At 38.9% G+C, this 26,473-nt stretch overlaps 1 protein-coding gene across 1 annotated transcript; it reads left to right on the top strand.

The window, feature by feature from the left end:
* On the top strand, window positions 1-22,103 carry phf24 (PHD finger protein 24). The gene is made up of 7 exons (XM_040157736.1): window positions 1-426; window positions 2,361-2,546; window positions 8,936-9,014; window positions 10,265-10,467; window positions 11,953-12,119; window positions 19,074-19,151; window positions 20,648-22,103. Exons 1-7 carry the CDS (start codon window positions 1-3, stop codon window positions 20,742-20,744), a joined length of 1,236 nt encoding a protein of 411 aa, XP_040013670.1. The 3' UTR covers window positions 20,745-22,103.
* The last annotated feature ends 4,370 nt before the right edge of the window (window positions 22,104-26,473 follow it).

The raw sequence follows: 26,473 nt of genomic DNA, 5'->3' as shown, positions 1-26,473 counted from the left end.
ATGGGGGTGCTCATGTCAAAGAAGCAGCAGGTGGAGAAGGTGCAGAAATGCAGTGCCGTCGTCTCTGCCTTCCAGTCTGGCCTTAAGGATCGTGCTGCTGCAGCCAAGCAGGCGGAAGGAGAAGTGGAGGAAGGTGACAGGCCTGCCAAAACCTCAGCCAATCCTGAAGAGAAGAACACAGAGAAGGTGGAAAAAGAGGAAACAGACAATAGCGCAGGTCCGTCGACCTCCCAGCAGGCCTCAGCTCCGGCAAGGGACGAGTGTAAGGTCAATCAGGAGGCTTGGTCGAGGTTGCGGGATGGGAAGGGAGTGGAACCTGAAGATCTCGACAAGACACATCAGCTCACGCCGCCTGCTTTCGTGCGGCCCAAAAGGGAGGCCGATGACGACCAGCCTGTAGAAGTGGAGCTGGAAAAGAAAGAGCAGGTATTACATAATGGCCTTAATAGAGCGGTGGCTAGTGATCCTATTATATGTCATGAAAACACATTTTAGTTTTGCAAAACACACACTATAAATCCCCAAGTCCCGGGATTAAATAGATGTCTGCGAGATGTCAAAGAATCTCCATGTCAAAGAATCTCCATGGCAACAGCAGCGCATTATCCCTTTTCCTGCCTCAAGTTAGGCATTATGATGATTCGGCCAAGCTATAAAGGGACTCTTAAGCCTTATCTAAACACCCTTGTTGAAGGTGAGAAAGTATGAGTTTGAAGATGTTCTCTGCAAGGCCTTTTATTTCCACCCTAGCAGTGAGATATGCTGCTGTGTGCGAGGGCTCTTCACAGCGAGCATCCTGCGGGAAGCTGCTTTGGCTGGCTCCGAGAGGTGACCCTATCCAGGGCGACACTGACTAGCAGGGGATGGAGTTCAGTGGTGCACTGACACCGTCAGGTTTTCTATTCGGCGAAGAGTCAGCAGTGCATGGCAACTTGCTGTACTGCCGATGCTGCACTCTAAAAAAGATACATAAATAAAAGTGTCTGACTTGCAATAATGGTAGATTTGCACATTAGAATTTTGAAAGGCTGAGACAGAATGGAAAAAAAAAAATCTGCCACAAGCTAATTAAAACCATGGACTTGCTAGACCGCAATGAGTAAAGCAATATTATGGGATGATTTGCCAAGCTAATGATTTTGGTGAGTGGGTTTGTTTGGCAGTGAACTAGATTAACATTGAAGGTTCTGTATCTCCATTAGCAACGGTCTCTTTATTTTCTTATGTCAGGTATGGTGTACATGAAGGGTCCATTTTGGGCCCCTTTTTTTAAATTCGCATTATACATGCTCCTTTAGACATTGCATCACTTCTCTGTGATCTGCCGATGATTTTCAGCCATACCTTAGTGTGTAGATGTCCAAAAGAAAAATTCCCCATCTTAACATTAAAACATGGATTTAGTTGTCTATTTATCTTAATGTATTGTATTTTATTTTGGCCAGATTTTTCTTCTAAAACGCTTACTTTTTCTACTTTTGACACTCAATGAGCTCTACTCTTGCACTAACATCAGGCCAACACGTCAACTGTGAACACAAGATATCTCACACTTCAGTAGGTTGACTGCTAGGAAGGTTGCTGCGCACAGTCATGCTTCCATGGGGATGAACTCTGGATTTTATTGGCACGTGGCCTCTCCTTTTGTACAGTATTTGGCCACGAATTCATCACATTCTCTCTATACTCCACTCATTTTAAGAACAGCTAAGGTCAATATGTTGTTTGTTATAACCAACACACATTTAGTACTATGTGGCATAATGAAAATTGAAGCCGGTAGGGTCACTCTAGATAATAGTCTAGATTTTTAGAGGAATCACAGCATCTTAGAAGTTGGTGAATGACCTTCTCCTCCAGCTACAGCCCCTGTTGAAAGTCGAGAGAGTCATTTTGAGTAGAACTTTGTTGCAGGACGCTTGCTGATGTAAACTGAGTCATCAGGTCACAAGAGGTAAACTGTAATTACAAGATAAGCTCTGATCTCATCTGTGAAGTGTCCAAGGCCCTGAAATAGAGATAAAAAAAAACAGCAAGGATAAAAACTGACAGTGTCTTTGTGTGATTAACCAGTCAAGCATCCTGCAGTAATTTTCCCTGGCTTGACATCTGAGTGTATTGGGCCTGTAAATGGAGTGTACAGGGAAGTTGGACAAAGACTGACAACGAGCACGTTACACAAAGCAAGATCTAAGTCTTCATGTTAAAGGCAGTGCTATCTTAATTATCTGTCTAAGAACATGCAGAGCAAAATAAACATTATACAACAACCCTCCTACCGTCAAACCACACTCCTAACACTGCAAAAAAAAAATCTTTAAATGACACAATCTGATTGAAACATACTGTTTTTACCTCAGCCACCAAGTGATGAGATGTGTGACGTGTGTGAGGTGTGGACGGCCGACGACCTGTACCCCTGCAGGATCTGCACACGCGTGTTTCACGACGGCTGCCTGAGGGAGTTGGGCTACCTGCGTGCCGAGGCCTTGCAGGAGATGAGAGATACAGCCCACTCTGTTACTGGATGGAGCTGCTACTATTGTGTAAGTCTTCACAGCTCACTGCCACCATCGCATACTGGATAACGAACACGCAGTTCTTGCTAAATCAGATGCATGGACACACACCAAAAAATACACCACGTTGGCTTCGGTGTTGATATTTGTTCCAGTGGACTGTGGTTTATCACGGACCTCCAGGGGATTATTTCAGCAAACTGCTGCTCTGTTTCTGCTGTTCTATTCAGCCTCTGTTTTCTTGATTTGACTGTTTTTGTCACCATTTCATCTTGTTTCTCACTCATTGCAATGAGATGACTTCCTTGCTGGGGGCATTTGTGGCTGGGTTTATGTCCTGAGGGAGCAAAGGACTGGGGACAGATTTGTTGCTCTTTCTCAGTGTGACCATGTGTATCCTGATTCAGCAACAAACCTCTGTTTATTATACTTCTTATTGTATTGTACGCTGTTATTCGGAATTAATCTTAACTTTTATGTAAATGCAGTATCTTCTTGAGTATTTCCATGACAATATTTGGCATCATGAACAGGATAAATGCAAATCGGGACTTCCCAGTGCTACATAGAACAAGGTTTATTATTATTTTGTTTCAGGATTTGGCACATAAACCTGAATTACAAAAACAATTTAATTTTATGAAACAATTCCTAGAGTGTTCTTCTGGTCACAAAACAGACTTGTGTCATGCCTCCTCATGATTCATTTCTTTGTCTGTTGTTACCTTTAGAAAAACATGTTCATCTTGTCTGCCTGTGATGGGAACTAGCCAAACACCACACTATATAATCCTGTCAGAGACACTCTCAGTCATGTGAAAAATGACTGTTATTTCAGATGTTGACAGCAGAGACCTGGTTTCATGTCCCATCTCCAACAGTCAACATTGGCTGTGTTCATAAAGGCTATCTGTCCCTATGCATAAACTGTAAGGGTGCCAGATCAGAAAACACTAGTATGAGAGATTTTTTGGAATGCTCTTATGGATTGCTTTGGAAGGCACTCAAAATTTAATCAGGATTTTTCTGAGCAATATTGCATTTTAAATTCGTGATTATTTTCTATTGCATTAAACTAGAGAACTATACCTGTACTCTAAATGATATTAAACAACATATGCTTATACATGCCAGACATAATCACAAGCTCACCTTGTTTCTTGATAAAGAGAATCAGATAAAACACTGCTCTGTACTGTAGCTGCTTGAGCTAACGTCAGCTTCGCAGAGTTGCAGCATGACCTGCACTACGGCTCGCAATTCTGGAGGTGCCAAATCAGATCTTATGAGATGTTAGGCATTAAAATGATGATAATGATGTGCTTAAAAGTTTATCAGGGAGGTTCCGATAACCCTGTCACAAGCTGTTTTGTGATTTACACTAGACCACTGCCGAGCTACCATTTTTTCACATGTCAAAAACGATACAAATTTGTGTTTCTTCTTCCACAGAACCATCTTTCGCCAAGTATAAACATACATACTAACCGTACAAAAACCAATAGCATTTTTGTACAGCAAACATTTTGGCTACTCACAGCAGGAAAAGCACAGGGAGAAATATTATCATTAACAATGACTCTCTTTCCTTTAACTGTCGGTGACAGTGAGTTAGGACAATCGTTAGCTCCAGCTGAGATCATTCGTTGTCATTATAGCAGTTGGAATCAACCATTACTGCCTTTTTAATACACCGGTAATTATGTAAGTTGTAAATAAAACTGCGGTTTTTGAAATGTGAAGATCACGCTCTTTCACTTTGCGATTTTCTATTAAACGTATGAGAGCTGTTGGAATGTGGCACAAGGATACATGGCATATAAAGCATGTGCATGTTTCAAAGTTCTCTTCTGTTCAAAGCTGTGTATCGAGCATAGTCTACAAGCATCAACATAAAGGCTAACTAGGTTTTTCAGCACTAGTGAGATAAGGACACAGAGCCCTTTGATGTGGTTTTCTATCAGGCAGTTCTTATTGCTTAGTTGCCACGTATATTCCATGTACAGTATGACAGCAGCTATTGTACTGCACAGCTGTAATGCCTCACTTTGCTGTTGTGAAACTATCTCAACTAGAGTTTTTTTTTTAAAAACGAGGCAATGTTCTGGATGAGTTTTCAGTGTTTTTGAAACAGTAAAACAAACGCCCAGCTTCTCATCAGGAATTCAAGGCCAGTGCCAAAACTGATGACTCTGGTGATCATTGCCCTGTGAGAGGAATGATGCAATCTGTTTTAATTCTAGCATCAACGGCTGAAGAGTGCTTTTTCTGGAGGACTCTTCAGAGTGGAGTACGGGCAGTGCTGTCTTTCGCCAGCCCTGAGCTGGATAATCACTTGCCAAAGTTGTTGCCTATAGGAAGACTTTCTCACACAATCTGAAAGGTCCTCTTTCTTTGGCTGGCTCCTTCAGTGTTTGAGGAATGGAGCTGGAAGGAGACAATTCAGTTAGGGAGAGAAATAGAGAAGTTAGAGAGAAATTTAATTTGTGAATTCTAGTCCTTATAGCTGAAAAAAAAAAAGCACACGTCAGTCAGCTGTTAGAAATCTCCATTTCTGTTACATCTAACATTTAATTTCACACAGGTGTTGGAGACTGCTGCTTGGCAGACAGACTGACTTTCCTTGAAAGTGGATTTACAGTCAGCCTTTAAAGCAGAATGCTGCATGTATGGCTCAGTGGCAGCCAATCAGATGGAGGAAGGGTTCATGAACATGAGTGACCCTTCTTCACAGCTTTGACTTCTTTTTAGTTGTGTGCTGCTAGCTCGTAAGGGTGCTAGGGGCCAAGTCACCCTGCTCAAGGCAAAGTTGAGGACTGCAGTTACGTATTAAGCTGCAAGATGTTTCTGGGAAGCTAGTGTACAGGTTTATGGGAACTTTCTCACTGAACACATCTGCCTCTGCTGTGAGATAAACAGTGACAGTGAGATAAAAGTGACTAAAAGTCTCCACGAACTCGAGGGGAACAGCAGGTTTGGATGATAAGGCTCTTATTTTATAGAATGATCTACTGATTATGTCACTACTAGTGACACCTTTCATATCACACAGTCATCTAATTCATTGTTAGCACAGAAATACTGATTCTTTCAGCTTTGAAATCAATAAGAAGAATTTTTTTTTAACTTCCTGCTCTGGCACTTAGCATAGTATTGGGTTATTTAAAGCTGTTTGAACATACAACCAATGCTCTCATTGTTCTGAACAGGACCGTCTCAAATAACTATTTACGCAAGCTGCCAGAATAAAATTAGAATGTGTCGTTATTATTACACTTTTTTCCCTTGGGGCTCTTTCCATCCTAGAGAAGCTGTTTTCCAAAAGCTGTCAGTAGGTGTTGCATAGACTTTTAAATCACTTTGAAAGCCACTCTGTTATCAGCCAGATATAACAATATCATCCATAGCAGATGGCCAATTTCATTGTTTGCAGACAGTTGGTGTTACTGGGGGTGAAGCTTGATGAACATAGCAACACTGCAGATCAGAGTGGCACAGAAATTATATCTGGCAAAAAGCAAACAAAGGTTTGCAGTTTCCTGATGACAGCATGATCATTTTTTTCTTCTTGATGTTACTTCACATCTCACTTTAAGAGTGAGAGACAGATAAATAGATGGTTTATCAATTCTTGTTGGAATTTTAGTTGAATTTGGAGCTTAATAAGATCCAGCACACTGAGAGCAATAATATATATAATAATGAAAAAAGAGAAGATAGATATGGAAGATAATATTGAGTTTGCTGTAAATTTCCTACCTCCCACATGGTTTAGGAAAATTATAATTATGGAGGTGGCATACATAAGTAATCTCAGTTTAACTCCTGAAGTGCTCAAAAGACAAATGCGACATTAAATTTCACAAAGGCCCTAGAATCAACCAGCAGCTGAAAATGCTCTTCTGATTTTTGAGCAAGAAATCTGATGTATACTGTTGAAATTATTTAATTTTGCAGGATTTTGTAGACAAATAACAAGAAAGGATATTCAGCAAACTGCATAGAGTCTTGCCCCTTTTAACATTAACACACACATCAACATATACACAGGTATACATTATGTTCAGTCACCGAAAGCTAAATTTTAACTAATTGTTCTACACACTTTCATAGACCTGCATTGAATGTAGTCACGCCACATTGGCTTGGTCCATCTTCCTCACTTGTAGAAATAGCTGGTTACGTCTTCAGATGATTCAGCATTGCTACTGCAGAGTTTTGGTGCTGCAGCGCTGTTCCACATATTTTATTCTGAGCTGGCTGTCTTTTCCTGAAATGTGTCCATGTTGGGCTTTTGAATGGCTTTGGTGATTGTGCAAAAACGGCAAAGCTGCAGCAACCACTAGAGAACAAGTGCAAACAATGTGGAAGAAAGCATGGAGGGTCATCAGTTTGTGACATCTTAGACACTTCAAACTTTAGTTCCATTCTGTTAAAATGATATATATCGAAATTTTATCAAGGGCACTGCGTCGCACACTTTGTCCCCACACTTTTTAGGGATGTTGCAGACAGGACGTGAGTGCATTATCTCGGTTTAGGGTGCCAAAGTCAGATTTCCTTGACTTTAGAATGGCCACTAGGAGCAGATGTAGGGTAATCCTGAATGAACGAGTTCATGAATTGATGGATGGATGAAGGAATGAGGAATAAGAGTGAGTTTCTTCATATAAGTGACGTTCCTGGTTTCATTAGGCTCTTAAAATATTAAATAAGTTTTGCTGATCCACCCGCTTGCACCGAGATACTGGAAGAAAGAATTGGGTAGTATTCAAGGCAGAGCAAATAAATAAACGAGTCATTAAATACGCATAATCAATACACTATTTATCTGTACATGCCGCAGACAGTGAGGTAGCAAAGTGTTGGCAGTTACTGTGATCTTGATGACAGGTCAAAAAATGCAGGAGGACACAATGTAGCTAGTTCACACACACATGTTCAACTCCCAGTGGCTGATATGATGAGGTCATGTGGCCTTGTTCATTTGTGGTGAATTACACTTTTCTGCATAGGAAAGACTGAGGATAGGTGGGGAGTTGAGTAGCGTTTTAAATACCTTCCTGAACTTCTCATCTTATTTATTTCAAGGGAAACTCCAGTGTTTGCCAACCTCGGTGTTAGTATCATATTTTTTTTCATTATTACAATTGGTTATTGTAACATTGCACTCACCGGCAGATTGTAGAATGATTGAATGCAAGAATGCTGTGGTCATGGCAAAGGCTAGCGTTCAAAAATTTCAAAAAAATAATCTCACACACTTGTCTTTGAAATTTCAAACGTAGTCAGACTGTAAGTAAACACAGAACAAACGTCTTCGTGCTATAATACATATCATTTCTATGTAGGTTGACATTGACATATCAGCTCTTTATCGATTTCCATTTTTGATTTTTCAGTGTTTGCTGAAATTGGGAGTGTTTGTTCATTTATTTTTTAAGGGTAGGCGGTTGTGCATTTTCAATTAGATTTCGTAATGTGGCTTTTATAAAGCCCTGACAGATTGTAACAGTGATTAAGGACTGTGTAAACAAACTGGGGTTGATTTACCTTAATAATCCCAAAGAGACCATTAAAGTTTCATTATGCCACTAATCTGATTAATAAATAACTACACAAATAATGTACAAACATAAATATTCAAATGCGTCTCTCCTGTGAGTTTCCTTGCCTTTGGATATGCTGATATCTACACCAGACTGAGAAGAAATGTATATGTTACACACATCATTACATCAGATATATCTTTAATTTTCCATAACTCTGATTAAATGCTCAATTTGTTATTTTTTAGCCACATAACATTTTTATATACATACACATATAATTGAAATATGTGTTTTGTGTATTTGAAGTAATCAGATACTTACATGTAGTTAAACTGTCAACTCTGCCATCAAAGTAGGATGAGTCCACAGCAGTTCTACACACCTGGACCGAATTGTTGGAGGAGAAAAACATGATACTAATTACTTGCATGTACTATCAAATGGCAGATTTTTCCGATTAAAAGTATTTTGTTTTTTCATTTTATGTAAAATTATTTAATACAAAGCCTCATGGCTCTCTACACTTAAATGTCTCATTTGAAATGAAATGGACATCTTCTTTTTCTTTCTGACTCTTTCTGGCTCTTTTAGAAATGATACAGATATGAAGAGACTCCGAGACAGAACAGCACATTATGAGAATCACCTGGGAAACAGACTACTTGTTGAAATGGATCGACAATCCAATATTTTGTATGCTTGTGGCTAATTGCAGGAGGCCGATCTGGGACCAACTCCATATAATTAGAGCACACTCTCTTATTAAACATCAAGTTATGCACCACTTGACAATAAAAGAAATAGTGTGAACATCACTTTTCTACAAAGCATAATTCTTTGCCCTCATTTTGCCCTTTTCTGCAGGATAATCTGAATCTACTCCTAACAGAGGAAGAGATGTACAGCCTCTTGGAGACCTTTAAGCAGTGCAAGATCATCCCAGGTGAGTCACTGAATCAAGGTTAGACACTACATTTAGTTAAAGAGTGGCATGTGTAGGTAGTGCTGTCAATGCCATTAAACATTTTGGCATTTAGGGAATGTCAGAAATGTGGTCGGTCCACCACCAGACTGAAAATAACTTCACTGTATTTCCAGTTTGGTCTTACTGTAATAACTTTTGAGATCCCTTAACTTTTCCTCTAGCGCCATGATCAGGTCAACACTTTAATTTTGCCTAGTACTTTGGTTTGTGGCCAAAACGTAACTTACTTATCCTAATTGTCTCTGGTTTTATGCTATGCTGTACCATTCCAGCCATGAGAGGCCTGTACACTACAAGTTTTATGAGTTCTGTTCTCATTCCCCCTTTTTTTTTTTTTTTAACAAGAGGGAATTATTATTGAAGAAGTGCCAGTGTCCAACAATATGACTCAATTTTCAGCATATATGAATATACAATATGTTATGCAAGTTAATCAAGGCAGTGTCAGTGACAAGCCACCATTACCTGGATACATGTACCAGTACCGCCTTGTTTGCTTGCCCAACAGTTCTGCATACATGAATGGCAATAACAATAAAGACACATAAATAATAATCATAAAATATAAAATGTTTGCATGATCACCTCAGTAGTTGCCCTCTCCATGAAAAGAACTCTCCCTGAGTTTTTTTCTTTTAAATCCAGACCATATGTCTAAAAAGAAAATGTTTGTGAAAGAAAGCATTTTGTGTACCAGAATTTGCTTTCTTTCTTGTTTTCTCCTACCCATTACTGTACCTCTGTTGTCACCATGGCTGGATTAACCTGTTGGGATGCCCCTGGCAAAAAGTTGCTGTTGGGCCCCTACCGCCCTACAATTCATCTTTTTATTTTATTTGAACACCTGCCCTCTTCTACCATCTCTGCATATCCCTGCCCGGTCGATCAAGCCAGTCCTGGCTTAGCATAAGAAACAAAAGAAAAAAGATAATTGGACAGAAATATATCCACCTTACAGAGAAGCCTACTGCATACACTGTTTTTTTTCCCTGGGATTTTTTATTGGATTGCTCGGTCAAAGTTATTACATTATTTGCCCTCAACCCAGTCTTCTTCCAATTGTGTGGTATTACTCTGTGGCTAGGATGAAGGGCAAACAGTGGGAGGTGGTCATGCCTTTGTAGAAAATGAGTCACTATAAGTTAATTATATCTGGGAGACTGGTTGGTGACTAATTAGGTCTGATGAATTATTCCTTGCTGTTGTAGAGTCATGCCTGGTATCAGATGAGCTGCTGCAGTACCGCCACTTTGTATCTAAGCAGCAGTTTGATAAGGACCTGACTGATGAACAAGAGGAGGAAGTCCTGGCCCAGTTTGCAGCGCTTGATCCTGAGAAGAAAGGTCACATTGAATGGTCGGACTTCCTCTACTTTGAGTCTCTGGCAATGTTGAGGAAGTTTCGGACAGAGGTAAAGTGTAGTTCGATGCAGCAACTGATATGTCATATTCAATGAGACTGTCATCCTTTAACTATATACCTCAAAGTAACTATGTTTACAATGCAATATCTTGATTTTGTCAGACTTTAAAAAAACCCTGATGTAGGGTTATTTGGAAGGTTTGCCTTGTCTAACCACTCAATGAGAGATTATTTTTGTCATTCATAGCTGAAGTGATGGTGTTTATAGTCTTTGATTTACTGTGGCAGAGATCAGCAATTGCAGTGATCAGAGGTTGGAGCTTTGCTAGATCACAAAATACATCTACTGTTACTGAAAAAGACAGTATCTGTCAGTAAGAGAAATGACTGTCAAAAGCATACCTTCCTCTGGTCAGCCAAAATACTCTCTAATCAGCCTTGTAGAGGATGCAGTAAATGGGTCAAATAGATTACGTTGAGGTTGGACCCTGTTCATACCTGGGATTAACATGCATCTTTGGTTATCCAATCACAAGTGGACTCTAAGTACAGGTGTGAATTCACTCAAGACGCATTGAGGACGCATTGACATAGGATCACTCAGAACACGTTTGGAAGTGGTCTGGGCCACAAATGTGTCCTGGGCCACATTGAAGGACCACCTACTTAACGTATGTCCTCTGTGTAAGCAGGTGTTTGTGCTCATTCACAAACAACTACAAGTCTTACAAATTGCATTAACTGGAGTTGTCAATGATATCTGAAAATTACGAAAAGCCCATAGAGATATATTATGAATGTGTCAAATATCTTGGGCGATTTGGTTTGTTTCGAGCATACCAAGGAAAAGCCCCAGTTTGTGTTGTTTTGATTTCTTCTCTTCTTCTTTTAATTTCTGGCAGACTAGGCACGAGAACCACATGCCTACCTCCGGCTGGTTAAAAACAACAACGCATTTGGAAATGATGTACGTGTTTATTTGCATACAGAGTGGGGAGGTGAGATCCAATCACAAGTGGTCACTCAAGACCCATGTGGCGAGACATTCTAATGCCAGGTGTGAACTGATGTACTTAGAGCTGTCCACTTGGGATCAGATCAACCACGATTCATGTTAATGCCAGGTATGAACAGGGCTTTAGTTTGATGGAAAGGCTCAGGCGCAAAAGCTACCAAAATTTTGGCCTGAATCGACCTGCCTGAATTATTCATTTTCATTGTCACTTCATCACCAAACAACAGTTTAAATATTGTTCTTTGTTTTTGGCTTGGGAGATTAAGGTTTACAATTTGTAGACTGTGTGTGGCTCTGGGGCAACACAGGGTAAATCAGTGCTTGCAGATTATATCAGACAGTGCTAATGTGATTGAGAATGATTAAGGCCACAGAAATGAGCCCTAAAAATACCTTTGCTAGGCCCCTAAATCACAGCAATGGAAAGCATAAAAGGGGGATTGAGTTATTATGAGTGATTTAAAGGAGTAGGTCCCGGCCACCTAATCTCAGACAGTTGTTGGATTTTATTTTTCCTAGAACTCAATGGTGCGCCTGTTGACTGCCAAGGAGAGAGAAAAAGCACGGTCAGTGTTCCTTGGTCTGGATCTGGATAAAGATGGCATGATCACAAGAGCAGAATGCCGCCAGGCCCAGCAGTCCTGGTTCCACAATCTCAACAAAGACTCGCAGTCCTGCAATGTGAGGTGAGACCATCAAAGGAGAGTCCCTAAATCCAGTCAGTTCTATGCCCAGTAGTACATCGAAAATATTAACTTTAAATACTTTGAGGAAAAAAAAGTATTTCATGTCCGGATTTAGATAAAAGGAGCACAAGTCTATGTACAAGTCAGGCAGGTGTGTGGGCAGTCAGGATCTCATCTGTATGCTAACTGCAGCTTGCAGAGGGAAAAAAGGTTTGGCTGCTTAGAGGATAGAGACAATCAAAAAGAAAAAACTGGAAGCAAGATAACAAGCTGTGTACTTTTCTCATTGGACATGCTTCCTCTAGTCGACATAAGCCACAGTAACAGTGTTCATTTTCGTTACCTGGTGGATGACACACCGCTTTACTTGACCAACATGTTAAATGATAAAATCTGATGAGACAGTCTTCTCAACTGTCTTTTCAGCCTCAGTGTTCGACAACAGAAAACTTGTTCAGTAGATTTCTCTCAGGCTCCCAACCTGCAATAACCCAAATTAGTAATGACTCTAGATCTGTCTCTCTTATTTGAAATGCTCTAGTTAGAACTTAAGGATGCTTTTAAGCCACAATTTAATTGTGTTTTACAACCCATCAATTTTGGTATAGCACTAACCCACACAAGGCTTACAAAACTACAGCAGTGTATGGCTGTCATGCCAGAAAAATAAAAATGGATCAGTATCACGTGAAAAGTTTACTGTTATAACAAGATGTTTTTCATGTCACAACAAGATATTCTCATGTTGTAACGAGATATTTTCACATTATTATCACATACACATTCATCACACTATAACAAGAAAATTTTCTTGTTATGACAATATAGTATTTATCTTGTTATTACATGAAATGATTCACATTATAACGAGATAAGATGGTCTCGGGCTGAGGTGGACTCCCCATGATATGTACTGAGATTGTGAACTGGCACACTATCATACACTATGCTCAATAACAGCAGATTCTCACCCAAGTCTCAACCCAAGCATGAAGTAGAAATGGTGTACATCACCATATTCCTCAATTTATCCGTTCTGTTTACAAAGTTTCCCTCATCCAAACATGAGCTATAAGAATATATGTAATGTGAAATGTTTCTTGTTATAACAATATAAGGCATTGCATCATAATGCAAAACGTTTTATGTTATAATGATACACTCTTCATGTTATAATGTGATTCTGATCTTTTTTCCTTTTCCTGTTGTAGCAGCAATATGTTTATATACAAAACAGTGTCAAAGTACATAGTATAATATAGTTTTTTAGAGTTGGATTTGTTTAATAACATCTTTGCATGCTTCACGTTTTAATTGAATTTCTGTATTTTAAAACACAACTAGGAAACTACATAAATGATTAATTACACAAATTAATAGTTCATGCAATTGTTTTATATTTGTTGGCATTCTCACAAAGGCATTATGTGTGATTTTTAAGTCTGCCTTCTATATTTTTTAAATTTTTGAACTTTCATCATCATATTACTAAAATAAAGCATCTGATTCAAAAATGTATTTGAGTCAGTGATGAAAGTTGTCACATTGTGCCTCTAAATTAGTGTAGTATTGATTTCATCCTGAGAGGGAAAATTAAAGTTAATACTGGCATGCTTTTACCACTGCAACATTTGGTGATTACATAATTAACATACCATCATGCTTTGCTTCCAAGATGTTGAAAAGGAAGATATTGTTCATCAAAAAATCAAATAAGTAAACAAAAATGAATGCTGCGCTCTGGAACAAGACTGGGGTATAACAATGTTGTTTCTCTGTCAAGCTTCAGTGAACCTTTCAGGTGAAACTGATAACCAAAGAATCAGAGGCATTGTTTCTGATTGGCACTTTGGCCTGTGCTGAATGCAATAATTGCTTACACCAGCGCAACAATGAACAATGAAAAAAGAAATAGCAAAGAGACATGTGATGAGCAATAAAAATGCATCTTAAATACAGTGTTTCTGCTGTTATCAAGTCAAATACATATAAACCATATCCATAAAAACCATGGAAAAACAAGCAAACATTTAAAAGCAGATCTAGCTGGCTACTCCAAGACTTGGGCTATTTTGGCTGTTTTTGAATGCTTTTGATTTTATCTTTAAATGCCATATTTTACAATATACCTTTTTTTTTGATAATTTTTTTTTTTACCATGCCAATATTTGGTATTTTTTTCAGCAAAACATCAACCATATGACCTGACAATTATTTTTTTCACTTTGACATACTGTATCAACATATTTACCCCAAAAACACACAAAAGACATAAAATGAGATTTGGAAAATTATGTATTTTTATTATAAAAAACACAAACATGCTCAGTTACGCATTTTAAAGGTTGAAAATGTAAACATAGGTTTTTAAATGTGAACATATAATTGTAAAATTGAGATAAAATCAAGTTATAGACAACCATTTACAACAAAAAGCAGATGCAGCCATAGGCGTTTTTTTTCTTTTTAGCTGTGCAACTCTTCAAAACAGTTTATGAACACGCTTAGACAGAGAATTACATTATAGGCCTTGCATTCCCAAAGTTGGTGGGACTCCCAAATAGTCCAAAAGTAATATAAAAGGTCAAATTGAGATAAAATAGAATTATATACAACTATTTACAACAAAAATCGGGTGTGGCCATAGGCGTTTCTGTGCCACTCCTCAAAACAGTTTCTGTCAACAATGACACAGAGGGCTACATCACAGGACTTGCGTTTCCATGGAGTGAGGTTGCTTTTGTTGTCCACTTGGTGACAGCGGTGGCAGGTCCTGGGTCTTTGTGTGGCGTTCTCTCTGGCATCTTTCACTTGTAGCAGTGGGAACCGGAACATCGTCAGTGCTCCTGTTGATGTGAAGTCCTGTCTCCACACAGCTGGGATACCAGTGCAGCCAGGAAGTCCTTGCCTGTCATGTGCTGTACCTCTTGTGCGCTGCTGATCTCACAGTGCAGGATGTAGGCATTTGTTGTTGAAGTGTCCACAAAGTGCAGGAACAGGGTGCGAAACCTGCGAGGAGTTGTGGGCGGAGTAATTCTGGATGAGTTGGTCTGATAGGTCAACCCCACCCATGTTCTTATTACAGGCAACGATGGGGGTGGGACAAGGAATGTCTTTCACCGCCCAGTGTTAATCCACATACCTCTATCTCCTTGGCACAACCTCACCAGAAATTGCTGGATTGATTGTGGAGCACACTGAGACCTCCTACGTTTTCATCCACTGCACAAAGACTTCTCTCAGTGACTCTTTTTGCTTTTTTTGGTGAGGTCATTTGTTCTCCCAGTGGGACACCCTTTCCTGTTGTCCCTTTAGGTACTGTGGGCTCCAAACTTCACTCTGGCCAAGTCAAGGAAAAGTTTGGGCCTGGTGTAGGAATTGTTCATATAAAAATGGTGTCTAGTCCCAAGATATGATGGCTGAATGAGGTCCATGACAGCATCACATGACAGTCCCTGCACAGTGGGTGTGTGAGATTTGCCGATGTATGCGCTGAAATTGATGGTGTAGCCATTGTTTGACTCAGCCAACACGAAAAGCTTGATCCCCCATTTTGTTGGCTTGTCCTTTATATATCGGGTCATGCCAGTATTTGCCTTAGTTGCCGCCATTCTCTTGTTGACTGCCAATTCCTTCCGTAGGTAGTAATGATCCTGGCAGGCATTTCAAAGTGAAAGGCTTGACTCTAAACAGCTTATCCTACTGTGGCGTTCCCTTCTTCTTGTCATTTCTGGCATACTCATCTGGATCACTGAGGTTGTGATGATATGGCCTTGAATCTGTCTCTGGTCATGAAAGTGGCTGGAAACGGCACAGAAAATATGTGGTTTTGTCCCCAGTAGTCTTGGAGACTTGGCAATGACACCGACGCTGTAAATATGAGTAGACAAAGGAGTTTGTACTGTTCCTCAACTTCAGCGTCAGCACATTTGTACTTCATGCCCTTGTTATTTGCTGCTCGGTTGTTGGTATTTTTTCCGCTTGTCCACATTGCATCAGTGGAGAAAAACAACTGGAAAAGGTCCATTGGTGAATGTGTGGAGTGTGTGTTGACCTGGGCTCCTGCTGTTCTGTAGGGCATGAACCTACTGGTTTGTGGGGCAATATCAGGATCATTTTTTTCCCCAGGGCTCAGAGCTGTGGTGTGGCTGTGCTGACTGGGCTTGTGGGGATCTTGACCTGGTTTGATCCCAGTCCCAACTCCAACTCCGAACTCCTCAGATCCAAAAACGAACACAATATAATCCAAAAACTGGCACAAAAAGTCATCTCTCTGCCACCTCTCCACTCAGCACACCACAAGAACTACAACTCCAAACTCCTCTAACTGATTCTCAAACTCTTCCAAAAATGCACAATAAAAGCTGAGTAACTAGCACAATCGCTCCTCCATCTCTCTCCCGCCTTGCCGCTAAATTCACCCCTCCCCCGATCCTCCCTTAGACGTGATCACGCCAGCTTCATCGGCGACTCCTGAGGGTTAAAGGCGCTAACATAATGTTTTTTATTCAATAATGTATTCTGTACTGCCACTCATGTCGTTAGCAGGCACTTAGCTGCCTGTCAGTTTGATCTTTAGTATTCTTGCTATTAATAAATTGTCGGGCATTAGATGAATTAAGCCGCCTTTTTCCCCTTGGAACTCACTGTAATTTTGATAGACTCTTCGGGCAGACTCAATACAGAGCTGTTTGAGCTTTGATCAGCCGAGATCAAGTGACGTTCTACACCTGAAATGGCTACAGTATGTGGACGCAGTAATATGAACCTGTGTATATATAGTATTGGGCAATTCGATAAAACAACCCTGCAATTAGTACTACCTTTGTGGAGTTTTTTTGTTGAGACTATATCAAAAGAGAGACAAAATATTAGATACATTTCAATATATAATGAAATACACTGTAGTCACTACAGAGTACGGCCTCAAGAGTGAATGATTGGAATCAAAACCTCTGATCATTATTACTGATTTTTATTACTGATGCAGGCAACGTGAAAGCCACATTTTAGTCTTGTTGAGGTGAAGCTAATTTTTACTTCTGGTAGATGTTTAAATCTATAACAATGCATCATATTTTACAAACTCCCCCTATGTTTTGTATATAAAATCAGAATCCTACAAATAAAAGTAGTGGAGTAAAAACTACAAGTTTTCCTTCTGAAATGTAGTGAAAAATAGCCTGTAAGAGAAATATGCAAACACAAGTACCTCAGACTTCTACTGGAATAAATGTACTTTTGAGCACTGGGGTGTGTGTGCTATATGTGTATGCATGTACTTTTTACTGCTTATAACCTCTTGTGCTGTCAAATCAATTTCCTATGCTGTGCCATTCCATCTCTCTTGCCTATTCAACACGCAGCATTCCCCACAGACTCATGGGACTCTGCTCTCCTATGAATTGTGGGTGAGTGTGACTCAGCACTGCATGGCTTGTCTTCTTTTCCTCACTTCAACACCCTCAAGCATTCTGCAATCCTCAAGTATTCTCAGACAAACCCTCGATTAAGATTTCACTTGTAATTTAACTCTCACTCTAAAAAAAAAAGAAAAAAAAGGGAAGCCTCTTAACTCCAAACTGCAAATCTTTCCAAACGCACAGCAATCAAAGACACATGTACCCTTGAATGAAGTTTAATGAGCAGAATGTGACCCCTTCATATTATTAGGTCTTGTTATATTGAGGCCTGGATAAGACTCAGGCTGGCCTCTAATTATAGGGATCAAAAGAAAGCCTTTTGTTCTCTTTAGGGGGGCTTCTTTTTAAAGCCTTATTTATCAATGTAAGAAGACAACGTGGACCAAGAAGTTGTGAGTGCGCACATTAGGTCCACACGTAGCACCAGAATGCAACCTCATTCATGTGCATTAAAAAGCAAATTAATATCAAAAGATTTAGAAATCTCTGCTCCCTTTGATTGCTGGATTTCAGACATTCAGAAGCTACAATGTGAAAGTGAAAAGGAGTTTTTCAAGGAGCCATCAGTCAGAAGGTTAATCAGGGGAGCTTTTCTCTGACTCTGAAATGTCAGAATCGCATGGCTCATAGACGTGGAAAACAGCCATTTAGTAGTGAAATGTAAAGGGCTTTATATTATTATGTAACCTATTTGATTTGGCATTAAAAAGAAAATCCACCCTAAAACAGGGTTTACATTAGGTGTGAAAAAAATTGTTGATGGTGGAAACAGTTTGATAAAAAAAAATCTTATATGAAGGTCCACCTACCAGTCTTTTATTAGTTCAAACTGAGCAAACTCCATCTGCTGAGTTTTGTAAATTGAATTTGAGCAAAGATTTTATGGTCAGAATTTACATTTACATCTTCAACAATTGTCTTTCTATGATGGAGAGGGGACATCAGTTACTCATAAATACATGATGATTTGGATGGAGAATTATGAGAGTAAAATTATTTTATGGAACAGTGGCTCGTTGCTTTTAGTTTCCATTTTTTCCAAAGTTAAAGTTTCCTGTTGGAGCAGTTATTAACAGCACAATCCATAAAAGACTACTCAGAAAAGTTTAAGTTATAGATTAAAACTTTTCAGTTGCATTTCATGACTATATTTTGGTTCATGACTATAACTGGTTCTACAGGATCTCCTGGACACTTTTCTTGACAAAAGCACTTAGAAAGTGAAATCCTTTACATATATTACGATGTTATATGGTTTGTTATACGTTTTATTTGAATATAGGGCTTACAGATCTGAAAAGAAAATGTCCTCATCCCAACAAAATCACTATGGGTGTTCGATTATTAAATCATTTCAAATTGATGGAATGATGTAATAATTTACATAGCATTTTCCCTTTTTCTTTAAAAAAAAATAAATTTCCTCTTTTTTCTCTTTTTCAGTGCAAGGAAATGTCTTGTCCATCACTGACTGTTGTACCAGCAAACTCATAACTCACTGTCTGTTTCTATTCTTTGTCATTTGGTACAGTATTAGTCAAGTTGGCCCCATATGTGAGAGCAGTCCGGGAAGCTCTGGCAGCGAAAGGAGCAAGACTGGTGACAGCAGGTTTGTCCTCTTGTGTTTTAGAGAGTGTTTGTGAGGCAGAGTGGAGAGAAATACAGTGTAAGAGCCCTGCAGTAAATATCAGTTCAGTGAAGCTCTTTTCTCTGGGGCTCTTCCTTCTAACAAGCAAAACAGGCCAGCTGACTCCCTTATGTGGTGAAATGTACATAACCTTGCTAACCTTGCTCACCACAGAAACAGCCAAGACTTTCCCAGCCTACATATGGCTGTTGTGACCCCTAAGTGGTCCCCTCTGTGCAAAGACAGTAAGTATTTTGAGGGCAGCAACAGAGGGATTCATTTTGCGAGAAACCATGCAACTGAACCCAGTGCAACAATGCAACCAACAGTGCAGCATGGAAAACAATCACCTTCCTTGCTTCAGGCTGTGCTGTCCCTCCAAATGACCTCCAACTCACTCTCTAGCTGTCACCAGATAGTGAAGACAAATCCCCTCTGGTATATCATGACTTTTGAGAGCTTTCTTCATGCCACATTACAAGATTTTGAAATAATTGTGGCTAATGCACCAGCACTTAAGGCAGTGAGTACAGGGAACCACAATAACAAAGAAAGCTACACAAGAGAGTTGTTTTAAGTTGAATACTAATTACCAGAGCATGCTTTGAGAGAGGTCTGACAAATACTGTCTTAATAACTGAATATTCAAAGCACAATTAGGCACATTGCAACAGAACATAGGCCAGACACTTACCATAATATTATAAAATTATTTTTTACTGCACAATTACTGTATTGTATTATCAGAATGTGTAGGCTGCATGGGACATATTTAGTGTGGTTATCATGAGTGAGACACTAAAGACCCAAAAACGAAGATCAGATTTACATTTTTGTGTGTGGCCAAGAAATGTCTCATACTATTCTATGTTTTTTTTATTGTCAATAAATTCCATGGTTCCTACTGAAGATGTACATTAAAAAAAAAAATGGGTCACAGATATTTACTTTAAATTTTAAAAAAGGACTGTAGTTTTTAGCAAATATTACTCAAACTACTGTAAGTACTCCATTTGTTGGGAACTATTTCCAACTGCAGATTAATACACATTTGGTTCGCTATAGTGAGTATTTATGGCAAAGGGAACGTTTATGTAAGACTGACTCAAAATAAACTTTGGTGCTCACGTTCTTTGAATGACGGAGTGACGTTAATTGACTCGATCTTAATAATTTTTTGACAACAATGAGGATCAATGGCACAGAAGAATAAAATATCAGGCTTTGGCTACGACGACAGTACTTGTTATTATTATCAGTTCATTGTTGGTCTTGGTCTTTTTCATGGAATTCCCTGACAGTAAGAAAAATGCAGAAACTATAAACTGTAGCCAAACAAAAAATAGTCCTCAATTTCTTGTGTTTAGTGTTTCATGAAACTTGCCCATAGTTTGTAACCTTATCCATACACCTAATTTTGACAGAGAAATGATTGCAAACAGTGATTTCTGACTAATTAATGAAAAACTCTTTAACAGGCCAGTGACCTGGGCAGACTTTTTAAAGGAGAGTGCCATATATATTTTGGCTGCACGTCCCAATAGTTCTGCCATGCACATCCACCTGCCTCTATAGTCGAGGATCCTCCACTGCACCCAAGCAGAGAGAGGGAGAGAGAGCTAGAGGGTGTACCTTATAGTCTACAGATGAGCGGAGGAAGATAGATGTGATGACGTGATGGCATGAGGAAGGCAACGGAGTGAACTGGATGAAGCACTGAGAGACAGCAGGGTGAGGCCATCGACAGAATCTCTCCTCCTCTGCGTCACCTCGATCCACAACACTGACAACACACATGCTGATTGACCCACCGACGACGCAAGTGACAGCAGCTGTCACAGGTCCCAACTCTAAAATCTGACGGTTTCTAACAAATGTGAGCGATAGCAGGAGGAAGACAACCACCCACTCATGACTAGTCAGTCAGTCAGTGTTATTTCTGAACCTTTGAGTGAAGAGATTATACACGCAGTCAGACAAACTCCTAGGGTACTCACACTCTGTTTTAAATGACAAATACTACACTCTATGGCCATCCAGCTACATAACACACCTCTTCATGCGGGTACATTAATTTGACAGGCTGTTACTCTTTCAAGTATTCATTCCTCTGGGCCTCATCATGTCCTAATAATAACTCCATGCTACTGTAATGGGATTGTGTTATTCACCATCAAAATTGTTAATCACTATAAACAGAGGCACATGCCAATTCATAACTGGTACTGTTTGACCAATGGATACATTTCGGAGAGTAGATTAAGCAGCCGCCATTATCAGAACATATACCAAACAGAAATGATAGTTATCTGCATACATATTAAATCATGCTATACATACCAGTATTTATTATGCATTAAAAATCCGTATTTATTCCTGTAACCTCTGATGTATCCTGTTTTTTTCCCATTCTCATCTGAGAATATATGTTTTCCTGAAGTACTACATGTGAAAAAGAATGTGAAGTGAACATTAATGAAAGCTAAACCATTAAGTGACTTGTATATACTGCCATATAGCACATTTTCTTCCTGTTGTGCGCTCAGAGCTGCACTATGACAAGGTGGAGACATCTGCCCCCCTGCTCTAGTGTCATTATTTGCACTTTGGGAATGAAATGTAGTGAGACCACTCTGTGACATAATCATGTAATGAATTGTTGAAAGACAGTGGGAGATGTGATGCAAACATATATCCTTTGTTAATATGCAGAAGCAATGTTTAAACTTGTTATGGAAGACATGGCAGGAATTCTATAATGTTAAAGGTTATTCAACAATTTAAATGCACATGAAACTGCCCCTAGAATCACTGGAAACATACTTTAACAAATAAAACGCCATGTAGTGTTTATGCCGTGTAATGAAAGTTCTATGCCAGTTCCTTTTAGTGAATAAAGTATGGTTATGACATGAATGTTGGTAGTATGAGGGATTTGTCACAGTGCTGAAATAAACGCATGACATTTACTCTCCTTCTTGAGAATCTTGGGTTTGTGTCTTTTTGTCCTTTTTTTTAGGCATGAATAACTACAAAAAATAAAACAAATGCTAAACATTAACCATAGATATGGTTGCTATGGTTAACATCAATACCACAAAATTTATAGTAATATTTTTTCCATTACAATATACAGCATGCATGTCAGGATAAAGCAAATTGATGTGAAATGAAATATATATATATATATATATATATATATTTATATATATATATAATTGATGTACAATTCCATGACTAATTACGATTTGTATGGACTAATTTGGACAAAATGAAATCAATAATGTATTGACCTGAATTATTACCCAGCACTAAATGACCACTTGCTAGCAGTAGTGCCTACACAGATTCAAGGAACTCATGGGAACTTTTCACTACATTACAACCTGTAGGTTACTTGTCAAAAACAAAATATTCTCCTACATACTTATTTGCAAGTTAATAACCATGGCGTATTTATACCTTTACGTTTTTGTTTCCCTCGTTAAACACGTCTGCCTGCTTTATTTGTTTACTATGAAGAAATGATGGGCCATGATATACTCTAATAATAAAGATTGACAATTATTCGTTATCTTCAAAGTTAGCATGTCCAGCTAACTAGCTTAGTCATTGGTTATACCTCATCTTCAAATTCTTTTCTCTTGTGAAAGGGAAGCATGGTGTTTGAAAGTACAAACAACAATCACTTTATTGCCTGTAAGCATCCAAACCATTCGAGGGTTACAGTATGTTAGAAATATAACATTTTCATTACATTTTTATACTCTGCTGTAAAACTAAGGCTAATTAGCTGACGAGGATGCTGACTTTTTGCCTGTGACATTTACCTTTAGCTTCACTCTTTAGCTTTACCACATTTAAGACTCTCTTTTTCTTGTTTTAAAACACTAAAAAGTCAGTAAGAGACAGTGTTTTAACCAACTCACGGAATTGGAGAATTTTTTGCTAGCTCTAGTTACAGCTGATTTCAGCTGACAAAATCCACTGTCACCGACTAGAAATGAGAAGCCTTGGTTTCAAAAATTACTGTGAAATTCGAGTGATAAATCTGCCCCAATTGTCATTATATACAGCATATGCGCTATGGAAATGTGAAAAGTGTAGCAAGAGAAGTATTTAAGCTTGTCTAAAACTCAACCAGTTATCAGCTTCCTCAGTTTGATTGCCCTTTGTATACTATTCCAAGTGCCTGGAACAGAAAACATGGCATGATATAACTTTTGCTTCATCAAGTGGGTATGCATAGATAATAGATTCCACAGAGTGCAAAGGGCTTTCCCTGAAAACCTCAACCATACAATCTTATACATACGGTATAAATGTCAAGAGGATCATAGCACAGAAGTGGCAATTGTGGAGCAGATATGAGCTGAGTGTCTGCTCAAGCTTACATCAAGAGGACAGAGGACCCTGGCTAACCAAGCATCAAGGCCATTGGACCTTTTACCTGCCCACCACCGAAATGAAAAGGACTGTCTCCCATATCACCAAGGGGTCATCTTCTCGCTAAGGGGTTTGCCAGAGAGAGGGTTGGACCGAAACCGCCGCATGGACCGTTTTTTGCCTCAAAGGCTTGTTAAGCTTTTAAAAAGCAAAACTGGTGAAAAGAGAGAAGGAAAACAGACCTGTGGTAGTCAGAGAGTGTAACTATAACCCTCTGCTGCCCTAAAGCTTGTGTTGCTTTTTTTAAAATCTGACAGTAAAAGAAAGAATTGGGAGGAGTGCAGCAGTACCATCTCCCATAATGTTAAACTGAAGGTCACACAGTAAGAATGGGAAAGAGAAAGACACATACAGTAGAAAAAGAGAGAAAGAAAGAGAGAGACTAAACAGGAAATAGAGACAAAAGGGCACAAAGAATGAGAGAGCATGTGTGGGAGAGAAATGGTTTATATGAGGATATTATGTAATTTTTTCACCACAGATTCAATGATTGTGTTCTTGACCAGGCTAATTGCTACATTAAATGTAGGTTCAAATGTGAAACTTGAGCTCTGAATTAGTCCAAGGTTATTCCGTCCAAATGGCCTCAGAAATTACAGGGCTAATGAGAAAGATTGTTTTAAGTCCTGTGATGTGGCCTTCATGCCAATCAGGATATTCAGCAAGTTCAAGTTCTTTCTTCCAAACAAAGGCCTAGTACACTTTACAGGGTTGAAACAAAAAACAGAAGCATTAAAGCAGATTTGTAAGTGTGATTATAGACAACGTCTCTGTCTTTTAGGTATGAAAACAGCAACACAGTAGCACCAAAGGGCAGAAATATTTGTCTTTATTTACTTTTTTCTTTGCCAATTTTCTTATATCTATTTCTTTATATAGCTCACGTGTATATAAAAACTGACAATTTACAATGAACGGTGAAGGCTGAAGAAGTCTATAAATAAATTAAATTGTGCATTGTAATGGATTAATATACAATATTCATATCCACTCTGATTGACTATACAAATATTAAGACCACAGAGCAAATATTTCCATCTTACCAACTGAGTTTTTGACCACTCTTAAACAAATGAAAAAATCTGCCAGCGTGGTGAGACATTATCAATTAGAATCAACTTTTTTCCAGAAATTTCAAGAATAAAGTGTTATTTTTCTATATATTGTATTCTTTCAAGATATTTACACTTACAGAAAATACTTAAAACACATTAAGTATTTTCACAGAGCCTGGTTGCTCTCCTTTTGGATTGTCCATGTACAATCCATTTTAAATCTTTTGCACTTGTGACAAGGCTTAAATATGACTCTTTCTTCAATAAAAAAGTGAAATTTAAAAGAAGCAGACACCCCTTATATTCTGTACAGCAGAGTTTTTTTTCAGACATGTAATTAAACTGCAGGGGTGTCCATGACTCAGTTTGATGGACGGTGTCAGTGGAATCATTTATTCAACAAAGCTGTTCCAGTTAATTTAATCTTCTAGTAGACCATAACAAATCTTGACAAGATGTAAGGCCAATTGACTAATCAAACTTTGAGGCAATCAGTGTAGAACAGCAGATAAAACAAAGGGGAAAGGTTTTGACAAATTCCTGCTTTACAGTATATATAATAGTGTTGTCAGGATTTACCTATAATGCATTTCTGTTAAAAGTTAAGTCTGACAATACTCTATGTTTTTCTTATCATCAACAAATACCATTAAAAGACAAAAAACAACAATGAAGTGATCCTACTAACAAGTAGCGCCTATGTTGCCAAAGTCTGATAGTTTATTCCTCACTGACATGCTCCTTCATCACCATGAACATGGGCACTGTAGTTTTGAGTCAAACCTACATGCACCCTTTTGCTGCTGTAAGTACTCATTCGAGCACCAAACACCTCACAAAATAGTTCTGAACAAATATGCAAATGATGCCTATTTGAGTAACATTTATTAAAAATTACAGTGCCCCATTGTTTTATGAATTTTTTAGGCTTCTAAAAAAAATGAACTATGTATTTTTGACCTGTTTTTAAAGGTTTATGTCTTCAGTAGGAAACAGAACATGGGGCCCCAGAGTAAGGAAAGTTGGAACGCTTTGAGAGATTGATGCATTGTTGGTTTTTGCTTTTTATAGAACTTGTTGACAATAAGAAGAATACAGAATAACACTAAACTAAAACTAAACTAAAACACTAAACTAAATTCAGTGTTTGAGGAAGGAATAATTGCATGAATACAAGTGTGTCAAGTGTGTTGCATGCACAGATGTGAGCCAGTACGAGTGCCAAGGCGACAAGTGTGAGCTTGTGAGTCATCACCTCCCCGCATGTAATCCAGAGGAGCTCAGTATAAAGGTTATCTGGCTTGACCTGCAGAGAGTGTATCAGGGTCAGCTGCTGGCTGAGGTGCTATGGAGTGGCTGGCTACTGTTGTGTGAGTGGCTTCACTCAGCAGAGATGAGAAGTGGTAAATAAGAGTGGCAGCACGTGGTCATGGCTCTGGGGCAGCGCTGCCAGGACAGAGTAAACAGTAAAATGTCAGCACATCAGTCACATCGCAGACTTCATCAGCAGGTTTGTGAGCCAACACAGGATTTTCTAGTGAGACTGTGAGAGCTCTTCCAGTTGGGGCTATATCTAAGTGTCTTTTTGGCTTTAGAGAGAAGTTCTATCAAAGCTGGCATTCAGGTTGTAAATCTTATAAAGAGAAAAATACTCCTAAAAGATTTTAATTCATTGTCTTCCATTTTAAATAAACTTATAATTCTCTTAAACCATTTGCCTCGATCATATAGGTTTGATATGAAGGGATGTCTACATAAACAGACAGCCAGTCAGATAGGAAGAAAGAAAGTAGGAGCTCTAAT

Source organism: Xiphias gladius, chromosome 20, assembly GCF_016859285.1.
Source record: "Xiphias gladius isolate SHS-SW01 ecotype Sanya breed wild chromosome 20, ASM1685928v1, whole genome shotgun sequence".
Classification (NCBI taxonomy): Eukaryota; Metazoa; Chordata; class Actinopteri; order Istiophoriformes; family Xiphiidae; genus Xiphias; species Xiphias gladius.
Note: the sequence above shows the minus strand (reverse complement) of the source record. Positions and strands in the feature narration are given on the sequence as shown.

Excerpts from the sequence above, each read along its gene's own strand:
- phf24 (XM_040157736.1), top strand. The coding sequence starts at position 1 with ATGGGGGTGCTCATGTCAAAGAAGCAGCAGGTGGAGAAGGTGCAGAAA. Across the intron at positions 2,547-8,935 it reads GATGGAGCTGCTACTATTGT|GATAATCTGAATCTACTCCT; the intron begins GTAAGTCTTCAC and ends CCTTTTCTGCAG. Across the intron at positions 12,120-19,073 it reads TCGCAGTCCTGCAATGTGAG|TATTAGTCAAGTTGGCCCCA; the intron begins GTGAGACCATCA and ends CATTTGGTACAG.